The 13,702-nt window shown below is 37.7% G+C and overlaps 2 protein-coding genes across 4 annotated transcripts; both read right to left on the bottom strand.

Moving 5' to 3' along the window:
* Nucleotides 1–323: 323 nt before the first annotated feature.
* Nucleotides 324–10,662, bottom strand: LOC117617519 (zinc finger C3H1 domain-containing protein). 3 transcript variants are annotated; one of them, XM_034346923.1, is made up of 11 exons: nucleotides 10,307–10,662; nucleotides 9,407–9,500; nucleotides 7,885–8,820; nucleotides 7,675–7,799; nucleotides 7,014–7,175; nucleotides 5,666–6,614; nucleotides 4,674–5,138; nucleotides 4,276–4,601; nucleotides 3,631–3,729; nucleotides 3,420–3,545; nucleotides 324–2,596 (listed from the first exon to the last, which is right to left on the bottom strand). In XM_034346923.1, the coding sequence occupies exons 1-11, from the start codon at nucleotides 10,424–10,426 to the stop codon at nucleotides 812–814; spliced, it is 5,187 nt and encodes a 1,728-aa protein (XP_034202814.1). In that variant the 5' UTR covers nucleotides 10,427–10,662; the 3' UTR covers nucleotides 324–811. The 3 variants fall into 3 exon arrangements, with proteins under 3 accessions (XP_034202814.1, XP_034202815.1, XP_034202813.1); XM_034346924.1 differs by having other exon boundaries at nucleotides 4,327–4,601; nucleotides 9,395–9,500; XM_034346922.1 differs by having other exon boundaries at nucleotides 9,395–9,500.
* A 1,504-nt stretch (nucleotides 10,663–12,166) lies between these two features.
* LOC117618367 (probable WRKY transcription factor 24) lies at nucleotides 12,167–12,908 on the bottom strand. Its single transcript, XM_034347950.1, has 2 exons — nucleotides 12,460–12,908; nucleotides 12,167–12,344 (listed from the first exon to the last, which is right to left on the bottom strand). The coding sequence occupies exons 1-2, from the start codon at nucleotides 12,906–12,908 to the stop codon at nucleotides 12,167–12,169; spliced, it is 627 nt and encodes a 208-aa protein (XP_034203841.1).
* Nucleotides 12,909–13,702: the final 794 nt, after the last annotated feature.

Genomic DNA, 13,702 nt, shown 5'->3' on the forward strand with positions numbered 1-13,702 from the left:
ATTGCAAGGGAAGGGACAAACTCATTGCCTCGGCCAACTAACCTAAACCACAATTGAACTCGTATGCTTAAATTGAAGGTGAGAAATGTCATTAGAGTTCTAGTTAAGTTTTTTTCTTTTTTTCTTTTTCCCAGAAGATTTCTGTTTGTGCATTGTTGTGCAGAATTTGGTGAAGTATCTCATCTCAACTCATGTATCTAACAGCATCCATCCAACTCTTGTGGAGTTTTAATCCCAAAAAAAAAGGCTCAAAGAAATTGTTAAACTGCTAACAATAGTAAACAAGATGATCTGCATGATGATCATACAGGTAAACTAAAAAGAAAAGAAAACTAAACTCATATTCATTTCATTTCTCTACTTCAAGTACAATAATATTTGGTAGTTACAATTAATCCACAGATTGTAAGAAGTAAGACAATACTAAGAATCTGGAAAAGACAACTACTTAACCTAAGGAGGTAAGTAAACCACTAAATCCAAAATGTCACTGAATCTCATGCCTGTATCACTTTGAAGTTGGTGAAAGCTATAACCTCTTTGATTGTATTGCTATCCTGTACAAGCTTCTGTACTTCCTAATTCCACATTAACCTCTCACACAACCTCCTCCCTGTTAGCAAAAATGGGAAAATCAACTTGCCACAGACGTCAAAACTAGCACCATATCATCTACAAACCGAGGCCTCCACATACTACTTGTAATCAAAACTGGCCAAGAAAGCTTTTACTTGTAATCAAAACTGGCCAAGAAAGCTTTTACCAAATGCTGATCCAACCAGACAGCCAAACCCACATGTAAGAAAGAAACTTAACCAAGTTCTATGCCCTTTTCTTTTGCTGCTTCCACAACAGTGTTCGTATTTCCTGTAGTCATCATAGAAAGGATCGAATAGGACTTCCACAACTTCACGGAAAATGGATATACAGATAAAGCTCTCTTGTAAAACCTCTCAGAAATAGCCTCAACACTGGCAATATTTCCCAAAACTTCTGCAGCTTCAACCCATACATACTCTGGTGGAATTGGGACAGCATGAAAGATTGCACTGACCAAGTTCGAGCTAGCCCAAAACAAAGCACTGAGAGATGTAACATCACTGGCATTGCTGCCACTGCTTAACATCTTGCATACAGAAATAGCTAGCTGATAGTTGGATGGAGTTATGTCCAAGATGGCTTCAACAAAATCCACCAGATTTTTTTGCTCACTGAACTTTTCTGGTAAAAGAGATGGTCCATACCACACTTCAAGAACTGAATTTACCACAGAAAAATCAGATGATAATGGACTGAATACATTACTAACCAGCTGCCGGACTCTTGGCTTCTTGATGTTGTTAACGAATTTTCTAGATAATGGCTCAGAGGTAGGGAAAGCCGGAGCATCACCTAAATATTGCTCCAAAATCTTCTGTATGCCACTGATAGAACCGTTCTCCTTTAACAGTGATTCATCAGTAAGCATAAACAGCGCATGTTCCCTTACGCAATGCTTAAAATATTCAGGAACAGCAGCATTCAATGCTCTGTCAAGGGCTAAGCGAGCTTCACTGTGGTCATTCTGTAAGAGGTTATGCAGAGAGAGATTAAGATATCCAAACATTATGTCCATCTGCTTCGGATTGGAACTGAGTGTCTGCTGAATTGAATTTGAAGCCAATCCTTGCGATCTATCTGAGTTATCACAATTCATTTCATCCAACGTACCAATTTGAAGATAGTGAACCTTCCAAACAGAACGAAACCAGCGGTCCATAACTTCTTTACTAAAATCATATCTTCCATTCTGAAGGGCATACTCAACATATTGATTCCAAATACACTGGACTCCAGGGACTTCTTTTGGCCAGTGACTAAGGGCTTCTTCAAATCTCTCAAAATGTGAATCCCCAAGATCATGTTTATGTGTCCGCGCTGATATTAAAACAAGTTCTACGCAGGATGGGTACAAAGTAAGATATTTATCCAAGAGGTGGCCACATCTTTCTAAGCTGCCAAGAGCTGCCATGCACCTTAAGTGGTTGAGAGCAAAAAAATGTGCCACTCTGATATTAAACTCACTTTTTTCAAGTGATTCAATTTTCACGTATGAATCTACAGAATCTACTACCGTTTCCATCAGCATGGTAGCCCTTTGCTTCTCATTATCCATTAATTGAATGGAAGGCCATTCAATTTCAAAGAGTTCTTTTTGACATTCAAATTGTTGCACTACAGCATCAGGAAGTTTCCTGTAAATAACCAAGTAAACACAACAAACCCCTAATATACATTTGTCATAAAAAGTTAGGCATGTGAGTATATCAGAGAGCGACAGAGAGTTAGGCTCATCAAAATTTGTGGCAGTGGGGAAGAGTCCAAAAGTTTTCTGAATGGCCTTCTCAATGTTACCAGACATGCATAAACAGTCCATCATTTGCAAACATAGGTCTAAGGTGCATGCACTAGCATACGTTCCATCTATGTCGGAAGCAGTAGCATGACGGCACAGTGCTGAGAGAGCAACATCATACGTTACCAATCGGTCATCAAGCTGCATCCGACTGTTGATGCACATGAGCCAAAGTTCATAAGATCGATCATTGTATTTGACCTGAAGAACAAGAGGAAAAGTGTTTCCAGGCAAAAGTTTCAATTTTTAATCTCTAATCGAAATGCAAAAACATGCTTACAAAGAAAAGAGTTATGCTTTACATACTAACACAAAAGCAAAGAAATGAGTACGTAAAAATGAAAATGGAAATAGAGAAAAGCTGGAAAATTGATGCTCATGGAGGCATCAAATGAGTTATTGTTTGAAAATAGCATGAATTAATGCACAAAAAGAGTTAAAGGAAAAACAATTCAGAGAAAGTTTATTGTACTGGCTATCTGGGAACAAGCATATACCAGTTTTTTGTTTTGGGCATCTTGCATAGTAGAACCACACTCATCTAGGTACATGAAAGATACTACTCGTCAGAAATATATATATTTTTAAATGTTTTATGGCCATCACTGTGTCAATGACTTGCGGATTACTATGGTTTAAGGCTTAGGAATCAATAAAGGGTAACCACTGTGACACAAGACATTGATAACAACCAGACCAATCATCTTCCCACCCAAAAAAAAACTACTAAAAGTTGTACTCAGGACCCTAGTGACTTCATATTGCTATAGAACAATGAGAATCTAACAAGCGTGTGGAAACCAACCATCAAAAACAACTTTTAACAGGAGTAACCAGAAAAAAAAAAAAAAAAAATTATGAAGCAAAGCATATCTGGTGTTTTCCTTTTATCAATACTTTAATAGGGTTTGCATGGCTGGAAAGCCTATAAGGGTGTATCCACCCACACATGTGGAGACTGCCCCTGGTTTTCATGCTCCATATAAAATAAGATCATAAGAGTAAGAATCATGTAACAGCATACCGCACAAGAGAACATGTCATCCTTCCCTACTGACTTCATATTGCTATAGTAAATAAGCAGATAAAAAATCCAGAGAATAATGGATGTTGGATCAGCCTCAAGAGCTCGTGACAGCACAGGGAGAGCCTGCAAAACTCAAAAACATAAGATGACAGTAACTGAAGTCTCTGAACACAGTTATATTGCTGTAGTCATACACCACAGGAGTTACCTTCCTCAGACCCTCAAGTTCATTAGCCTCCTGGCTGAAAATTAAAAGAGCCATTTCCAGATATTGATCATTGTCAGCCAAAGCTTGTGTGAGTTGACTCTAAGTAATCAAATTTGAGAAGGGAAGTTAGCACAAACAAAGTAATGGACCAATCACATAAGAAGGTTGTTATTAATCAGCAATAACAAACAGAGAACGCTAAAAAGTACAGGCATTCAAGCATAAATCATAAAGATCGCATCACACATCAATCATCAATATGCCAAAACAAGATAAAAAAGAATTGAGGGGACAGGGGTGGTTGTGGGTCTTGAGAGGAGAGATTTACAGGAAATTCTCACAAGCTCTCATCTTATAAAAATAGATGGAGCTAAGTCCCTTGCCTCAAGTATTTAATAAATTATTTTAGAGCAACAATTCATCACAGGAAAGTTTTCGAACTAAATAAAAAAAAACAACACAAAATATAACAGTCCAAGAATATGGTGAATAGGAGAATTGAGATTGTGATACAAATAAGTTCCTAAACAAGGCATATCATTCACAGCACTAGAAGATGCAACACACCAAGTAAATAAATGGAAGTAGTATGCAACACTTGGCATATAAATGGGGTAAAAAATAGAGCAAAATGAATAAACAAACCACTCCGCTGTTACTACTCTGAAAATACGATGACTGTCTGTTCCAACTCACAGGGAACTCCATGTGACCATCATTTCCATGCAAGAATGGGACATCTTCAGGAACATCTTTCCGAAACAAATTTGACAACACTAAGAAAAGGCTGAAACACTTCTTCCACCATTGACCATTTCTCCGTGCTAGAACAGGTTCATATGAATGCAGCTCAGCTTTCATAATCCCTAAGCCAACGAGATAAGTTGGTGAAGTCATAGCATTGTTATACCAGGGGACTTTTGCAGAATCATCACACTTTTTTTTATGCAATGTTAATCCAACCTGACAATCTGTTGAAACATTATTTCAAGAATGCAAGATACAAAAAACAGGTTCAAAATTTGTCAAGGGGTTGACCATACCAGCACTACCAGAATTGTCATGCTGATGTTGATGCATATTTGTGTTACAGTAGTCTTTAACATGTTGCCAAGGACACTCATCATTGTTGCATTTTCCTCGAAGCTCATACATGCAGAGTGGCCAAAAGGGATCAATAGCAGGACTAGTGCTATAAGTGCCAACTTCTCTTCTAGCTAATTTCACCCGAGTCTCTTTCAGTGGTTCAACCATAACATTGCTAAACTGGACTTTTTCAGAATTGATACAAGTTGGACTCTGTTGACTTATAGCTTCATGTTCTATAAAATATTTTGGGCAAATGACTTTCATATACCCAAAAGTACTCCTCAAGATATTACCACTCAAGTAAAGCCTATCCTCAGAATATGAATTCGAGTGGCAGTTCACAGAAATATTTTCGACGGAGTGCTCTCTTTGGATCTCAAGAGGAGCCTCAGAGGAACTTTTTTCTTGCCCATCAGTGCCTGGAAGGTAAAAACAGAAAAGAAAAATAAATAGAAATATACATAAAATAAAGTGATATGTGGAGCAATAGATTATCAAGTCAAAATCTTCGAATACTCTGCTGAATCTGTGCCAAATGGATTCCCGTTGTTGCACTTGATGACAATCATGCATGAGTTCCGAACTAAGGTAACAATAACAGACAGTCTTGAAAGCCATGGATCGTACTGATCCCATTAAGTTGCAAGTAACTCAAAACTCACACTAACAAAGTGGATACGTAAAATGGGCCGGGCTGGCAGACTGGCACAAGAACAGCACAAGTGCCAGCCCAGCCTTGGCATGACACAATTAAGACAGACATGACACACGTTATTTACCAAGTTTAAGAAAATAAAGACACACGCATTGGCCATATAGTGTTAGACTAAGATTAACCTACTTAACTGGCATTAAAAATTAAGTCCATTGAGCATAACACCAACAGTTAAATAAATGGACTTTTTTCTGCCTTTAATACAACAGCTCAGCTCAAACAGGAAGTTACCTTCATGATTCCTTTCCGCTTCAGAGAAGGGAAAGCTCCCTTTAATTTCTTGGGGTTTTTCACTTCTGACATCATTTTCAGCCCCATGTTCCTCCGTGTTATTACATGAACTACTATTCTTTGACAAGGTTTTTGTCCCTAGGGTTGCAAATAGTTTAGACCTCAACATTCTTTCAAGAAGCACAGGATCCTGGGGGCTATCAATAGACATTTTTCTATTTGATTCCTTATCCATTTCCTTTTGCTTGTTTCCAAAATCTGTGTTTTTATGACATAGAACATTAGGTTGGACTGATTCATTTTCAAATGAAAATCTCGCTTCATCTTCATCTTCATCTGCTGAATTATTTAGTTCATTGGATGGAGAGCAAATTCCATCTGCACCATTATTTCCCAGAAGAGGCACTGGCTCTGATGTGCTAGAATCTGGTTCACTGCATGGTTCTATCCCCATGTTTTGTTCGCTTAAATGCTTGTATGATGTGTGAATACGAGCATTGTTAACACATTGGATGTTTGAATCACAAGCCGCTGGGTTACAACCATCATCCTCAGGATGCATCTGATGGCCTGAGGTAGGTATTAGATCCACATTTTCAGACACATTATTAGCGAGATCCAACCCAATTCCAGCTTGTTCATTCTGCCTTGAGGACCATATCAAACTGGAATTGTCCATAATAAAAGACCGCAAGTTGGCAGAATATAGTTCTCTTTGACGATATAGATCAGTACACCTAACATTGGCCTGAAGCAGATCCCTCTGTGCTTTACGATAAGCTTTTAGAGCTTTTTTTTCTTCAATTTCACACCTTCTCCTATGCTCTTGTGCTTCCTCCAGATCCTTATCCAGGTTTTCCTCCATTTCAACCAAGGAATGTATGTCACCATTTGCTGTGACATTTGCATTACCAAAACAATTCCACAGGCTTGCATTGTTTAGAGATGCCTAAAAAATTAGAAAGAATGAACATTAATATAATTAATAAACAATATAAAAAAAATAAAGCAAAAATATACAACCAGACTGATGTAACGGATACTAGTGTTCATCCACTATCATGTCTAATCTTATAATTTATCACTTTGTTATGGCTTTAGTGTTTTTCTTTGATCACTTCACAATTTATCTGGTTTTATTGCCCCTGTAAATAGGCCATCATTTTTACATTTAAGATTAAAATTCATTGATGACTTAAAAGCCTCAGATTTCTCTCTGTTCATTGTCTATTCTTCCCTCCTCTATTTCTCTCCTCCTAGTTTTTCTTCTGTTAGTCCTCTACCGGTTCTACATCACAGACACACCAGAAGCCTCTAACTTTTCCCACTTGGAGACCAGAAAACACACCTGACATATATTGTAGGAGGGATCAAGTTTCTTGTCACTGGCTATGACTTCCTGATGGTCAGCACTCCTCAGTCGATTCTTTCCTGATGTTGATTTTTTCAAGAAGGAACCTGGTTTTAGATGGCCACCATCCCCATTTGTTTGATTCAACTCCACAGTGTTCTGTAAAGTTAAAATGTACTAATAAACACAATGGGAAACTTTTGAAAATGAAAACATAAGCACCAAAAAAACTTCTCAATAAAGTGTACATCGGTAATCAAGTGTCATATCCAACCCTCAAGCAAATTGATGTTTTTTTTCAAACGAAGTAAGGATGGATTAAGGTTATGCAATATAAACTGCGTGAAAGTGCAGATCCCAATTACATGAGGTATCATCTCTTCAAGTAAAGTTCAGTGTTTTGTGCAAGCCAGAAATAACTGTTATGGAAATACCTTACACACCAGTTTCATACTATTTTAAAATTTCACGAACCTCTTTATGAGACATATTAAGAGCAAACAGCCAAAGATGGCTGCACAAGTTTGATCAATAAAAGGAAATTTTCAATTATGAAAATAATATTAGGGCAGGTGGAGAGGAAATGGTATAGTTCAATCTACAATATCGTATTAAGCTAATCAGCTGTAGTACTGTCGTTACTAAAATATTCACTTACTAAGTTCTTTGGCAAATTATTGCAAGTCATAATTTCTTGTGATGCCCCCTGGTTTAGTGTATCATAAAGATCAACCATCTTACTCCCCCCACTGGACTGGATGCATTTAGTATCGATGCCAGCACCTGCAGAACAAAACCACCGTGATTGGTGAGGCATCTAACAGTACTAACTAGGGCAAGTTTCAGAAAAAGGAAGTAAGATATTCACCATATTTCACTCCACTAGGAATTTTTTCCAATATACCAGCAACATGTTTATCATTTTGACTTTTCGATTTTTCAATGCTTGACTCTGTTGGACCTATTAAAATTCCTTTCTGGCCATGATCGATCTTAACTATCTCCAGTGGATTATTGTTTTCCACTGCTGGGAGTTTAGATGATAAAGTAGATTTTGCAACAGGTATATCTTGTGGGCCAAGTGCACTTAGCTGGGTGGAAAAAGAGCCACCAACTTTCATACGTTTCTTATCTGGCTCTTTTGGTTCTCCCTCTATTACATCAGAATATCTCGCACTGGATTTACTAGCTTCATGTGTAATTGATTCCTTAGTTCTCTGGGCAGACTTAAGCTTTAGTTCGCTTTCCCGGAGTGCAATCTGCTGCCGCAAGTCCTGAAGTTTACTATTGTTCAAGCCCACACCTTGATCATATCCACGCTCTCGGCTCACTACATTTTTGTTCATGGAATTAAAATTTCTAACTCGAGATCCTTGATTAACTGATGAAGGTCCAGAATCCCTAGAATCAACTCCACGGATTCCGGTCATCGATGAGATAAAAGTACGATTCATAGACATTTTTTTGGGCATTACTTTATCCACATTCCTGGCTGTCTGTCGTAAAATGTTTGATCTGGCAAATGATGAAGTAGGTGGTTTTCCATTGGCTACCACTCCAGTCACATGACTTTTCGTTTCCCTGGCTTTTTCTATCCTGTGCTCTTTTTCTCCAGAATCACTGTCATCATCTGAGAAGCGTATCACAAGATCATCATTGGCGCCCAGAGGGGCACGCCATCCTGGTGTGGCAGATTTTAATGGTATTCGGTTTTTATCATTGATTTTCTGGGAAGTAGGTTGTATGGATGTTTGGGACCGAATATCAGCAGAGCTTGCAAGAACATTTCCAGATAGAGCCTTACCTGTTAGATCAACATAAATGCATGACTCACTTCACCACACATCATAAAGAAAATAAATAAACATAAACTATGCAAAGCTATCAGAGCACCATGAGAGATGCAGATGTACCAGGAAATATTAGGTGTAATATGGTGGTCTGGTATTTAACCACGTTATTTAAAGGGACAAGATGCCCAAATGTACCAGGAAATATTAGGTGTAATATGGTGGTCTGGTATTTAACCACGTTATTTATAGGGACAAGATGCCCAAAAATTAAGTGTCCAGCTCTGGTACCAAAAACATGAGGCACCATGAAGTCTGTGTGGGAGTTGCCATCAAGTGCAATAATTCATAGCATCCATGTATTGTTTACAGTATGTTTTCTTTTAGCCCGCATGACTACAAGTAATTTTAAAATGTTTAAAGCAGGGTATGAAGAAAAATCAGCCTCTGTCAATGCCAATTTGGCACAACTTGGGAGTTGAAATTGGTGCTCTATATGAAACTTCCCAACTTCAAAGGATGTTTAAAAGAAAATAAAAAAGAAGAAGGGATGCATGATCTTTCATTAGCTTGCCAAGCAAGACTTACCCTCTTGAGTACCTTGGGTGAACTTGTTCATTGGTGGAACCAGCATGGCCCCTGAAGTGGGTACACTGCTAGCAGTGGAATGTGGAACGGAACAAATGGTATTTTCCTGTGGGATAGAGAGTGCCGATTTAACACCTTCCACAATATTTTTGCAATAAACTTTGCAGGGGGGCATTAAACAATAATAACCCTTGAAAAATCACACACAATAACAAACATTTTGCTATTAAAAAATAAAATAAAAACAAAGCAGGTGATATCTAAGGCATACCTAAATGCTACAAACAAACTCAGATTTGAAGAAACACTGATTATTGAACATATCACATATTTAACTACATATAAATCACTACGCACATGTAAATAAGGCATACCGAATAGGGGAGTAACTTAGACAGCAGAACTATGAAACAATTGATTAATGGAAACAAAAAGTCAAATACATTAATAGGCAATTGAAGAAGATTAGCACGCAGATAATCTGAGAAGTGATAAAAACCTTATTCTCTTTTACCACAAACACCCCGACAGCGCTTAATACATTATAACAATCAAACCTCCACTCAGACACTGGATATCGTAGCATAATCTGCTCCAATCTCAAATTTCACCTCAATTTTAACTCCCAAAGAAATGAACTCACAGGAAGTTCATATAAAACTAACACCCTTACTCAATCTAATACAGCTGGTTAACCTAAGTCAAGGGGAACTTCATTCTCTAAAAACCAATCTATCATCAGAAATTGATTCACACTTGCAGAAACCAAACAATAATATACGCATATAGATACATATCTATGTATGCATATCATCAAAATGAGTTGGAAACTCCCAGATTCAACAAGGAATTGGAACAAATCGATATAAAACTATTGCAAACGAGCTAGGGTTTGGGAAGATGGAAAAATACGTCGTCATCGTCGGAAGACAGCTCGCCTTCTTCCCTGATTTTGGCAGGATGGGGAGAGAGCTCCGAGTTAGGGCTCTTGTTCGGAGGCTCTGGTGCCGTCTGCATAGCTTCGTCCTCCATTGTTGACTCTATCGCACAGAGACGAGAGCGCGCAGCACACTTTCTAGTTTCAGGCAGTAATTTCGTCGAGCATTTTGGGGGCTATGCAATAGAGGGCTTAGAAGAGTCAATAAGGTAGGGAAAGGAAAGTTTTGGGGGCTATGCAATATATATGTGAATGTGAATGGGGTCAAGTTTTTGCTGACTCTTGTGTTGCGGTGTGTGTGGAGAATGGAGAGACGGTTTGATTGAGGGTGTACGGACACGGAGTGTGACGAAAGCACGACGTGAATTCGCGATCAGGTGGAGTAGGTGGTTATTATTCCCACTTGGAAAAAAATATCCCTCATCTCACTCTCGTTCCTTTTACGCCTCGTTTTGGGCTTGTGTAAAATAAGAACACTTGTCTATAACTTTTTTTCACAAATTACAATTGCTCAATGTTTACTAATTCATAATCAAGTGAACTTGAATAAAATTGATGAGAAGAGTTAGAATTTGAATTTCCAATGTATGAGTGGTACGGATTTCTTATAATTTGTTTACTAAAATACCATGAATTGGAATTGAAACCAATTTGATTACTAAAATGCCCCTATTGTTTGGTTAAAGTAAATTGACAAATTTGAATTTTTAAAATAGTGTGAGGATATAATGGTTTAAAAAGATGAATTTTGATGGGTTAGTTCTCCATGAATTAGATACCACCTCCCACTCATGAATTAGTTCTCCAAAGATTTGTGTGGGCCTCACTTGCATTTCATTCATTAATGTGAAGTAAACACACGAGTAATCTATAATCGGAATCAAACTCCTTATTTGAATTCCGATTACGGATTAGTAAACATGTCATAAGTATTTTTAACTTTTTATACCAAACACAGTTAAAAACGCTTATGATGATCTTAAAGTGGTTTAGCCCACTCAGAAGTATTTACTTCAGTTGACACACACACCTAAATTTAAGAGAAAACTTACATAACACAAGTTCATATCGCGTGATGAAAGAAACAACGTGAGTAAATTTCATAAACTTGTTCACATTTAATGACAAGGAGGTTAAATGTATACATGCATTAATGACGAGGAGGTAAATAATGTTAGCGAGATTCTAGCTTAACTGGGAGATTTATTTCATAGTTTATTAGGACTATTTCTTTCATTTTGTATAGATATTGTGTAATTAGGATTTTATCTTGTTTCCTTGTTTAACCATAGGGTTACATCATTGTATTATAAATACCTCCTTTTGGAAAATGAAATATAATTTGAAAATATTCTATCCATATTATTTGACTAATGAATACTGTTCCAATTGTCTAATAGGAACTAGCGGATCATTTCTAACAGTCACACCGTCATGCAGTATTACTAATCCATGTGTTATAACATAAGTGGATGCCATAGTTAATATGTTATGGACTTAGAATTTAGTGTTAACGAATAGATGCATGTGTAATAACATGAATGGAGTCGTAAAACCATGTGGAAGTGTGATTGTCACATCGAAAAATTACTCATATATATATCCAATCACAAAGCTCTAAGCCATGTAGAAATAGAAGACCAAAATTAATGGGGATGTTAATATAACATAAGAACCATATACATATATCTTAGCATTGGATTGGTCATCTTTCATTTCATTTCTTTTTACAAGTAAAGAGCAGGTACAAGTTGCCAATACAATTAAAGAGATTACATTACATATATATAGCAAAAGCCATAGCTAGTTAGCTATATACATGCATACATAATTAATTAGAACCTAGAGAGAAATTGCATTTGCTTGAGAAGAGGAGTAAGGGTTTCCATCAGCTTCTCACATGGATGATTGTGAACTCCTTCATAAGTTGTAACGACGATGCTTGTGTCCTTTGATAGCCTCTGAACCTGCTTTTTCACACTGCATGTGTGATGTGTGCATCGATAGTAGCTCCTATATATGAAAAATATTTGATATTGAAGTGAGAATCAAAAGCAATATCTACTTTATTTGTGCTGTGTTTTCTAAGAACAAATTATAATATATAGCAATTAAATCAATGAATAACCTGGGATACAAGCTGTTCTTGACGGCTTTCTGCCCATATTTTCTCCAGCGGTAGCCATCATCAAGAATATCATCGGCACTCCGAGTCTGGAAGGCAAACCTAGGCCTGCTCGCTTTTTTCATCACACTAATTTTCCTGCCCTCACCACCTTTCCTTTTATTGCTACCCTTTTCTTCCTGAGCAGCTTCAATAACATTATTTTCATTATTATTAACCTCCACCATAGCAGCAGGCTCATTATTATTAATCTGATGATCATGATGACCAGAGAGAAGGCTGATCCAGTCAATGTCTGGAAGCTGGGCTTGCTGCTGATGATGAGGCTCTGGAAGAGGAGGGTTCATTGAGGTTGAGGAGGATGGGAAAAGGTAGGAAGGGTGGGGTGGCAATAATGGTAGTGATGACAATGTTGATGGAGGTGGATAGTATTGCTCTTGATGACCTTCCATCACTCCTGGTGCTTATAATTTACTGAGAAATGAATGACATGAGAGAGAGAAGAGCGAGAAAAAGAGAGAGAGAGAGAGAGATCGAGAGAGGAACTGAGAATGTTTGGTGATACCCAAGTGTGTGTATATATATGTATATAAAAACGTTCGACAAAGTTGAAGGTGCTGGAAGGTGAAAAGAGGTTGGGCTGACCCACAGTACATGTGTGTGTAAGAGAGAGAGAGAGAGAGAGAGAGAGAGAGAGAGAGAGAGAGATGGATTGTTGCTTACTGCAAGTACTAGAGAGTTGAAAACCTGAAACTAATTGAAAAGAGAAGGCTAAGCTATAGCGTTGATCATCTATTTTTACTCCCTATGAGGGTTAAAGCCAGCCAACTACATCTCAACTACTTCTGTTGAACTGCCCTTTCAATCCAAATGAGAGAGAGAGCGAGAGAGACGTGCCTCATCATACATATCGTTATCATCAATGCATGCATTTGCATGCTCTCTCTCTCTCTCTCTCTCTCTCTCTCTCTCTCTCTCTCTCTCCTGAACGAGAACAAGAATCTTGATATAGGTATTTCCTCACACATGTTTAAGAATCAAATTGCTTTACAGAATTTAGTTTTGCTGATTAGATACTGCTTACCAACCAAAAAGGGGACCCAAGAGGATAAGGTCGATCTTGACCATTCAGGTCACTTTTGCCAGCTTTCCATTTCAATTATAAATGAGAAATGAGAAATTAAACCCACCCTTCTCACTACTTAAAACATCCTTTTTATACTGGTCTTTGATTTAACATGGAGAG

This window comes from Prunus dulcis, chromosome 2, assembly GCF_902201215.1.
Source record: "Prunus dulcis chromosome 2, ALMONDv2, whole genome shotgun sequence".
Lineage (NCBI taxonomy): Eukaryota > Viridiplantae > Streptophyta > Magnoliopsida > Rosales > Rosaceae > Prunus > Prunus dulcis.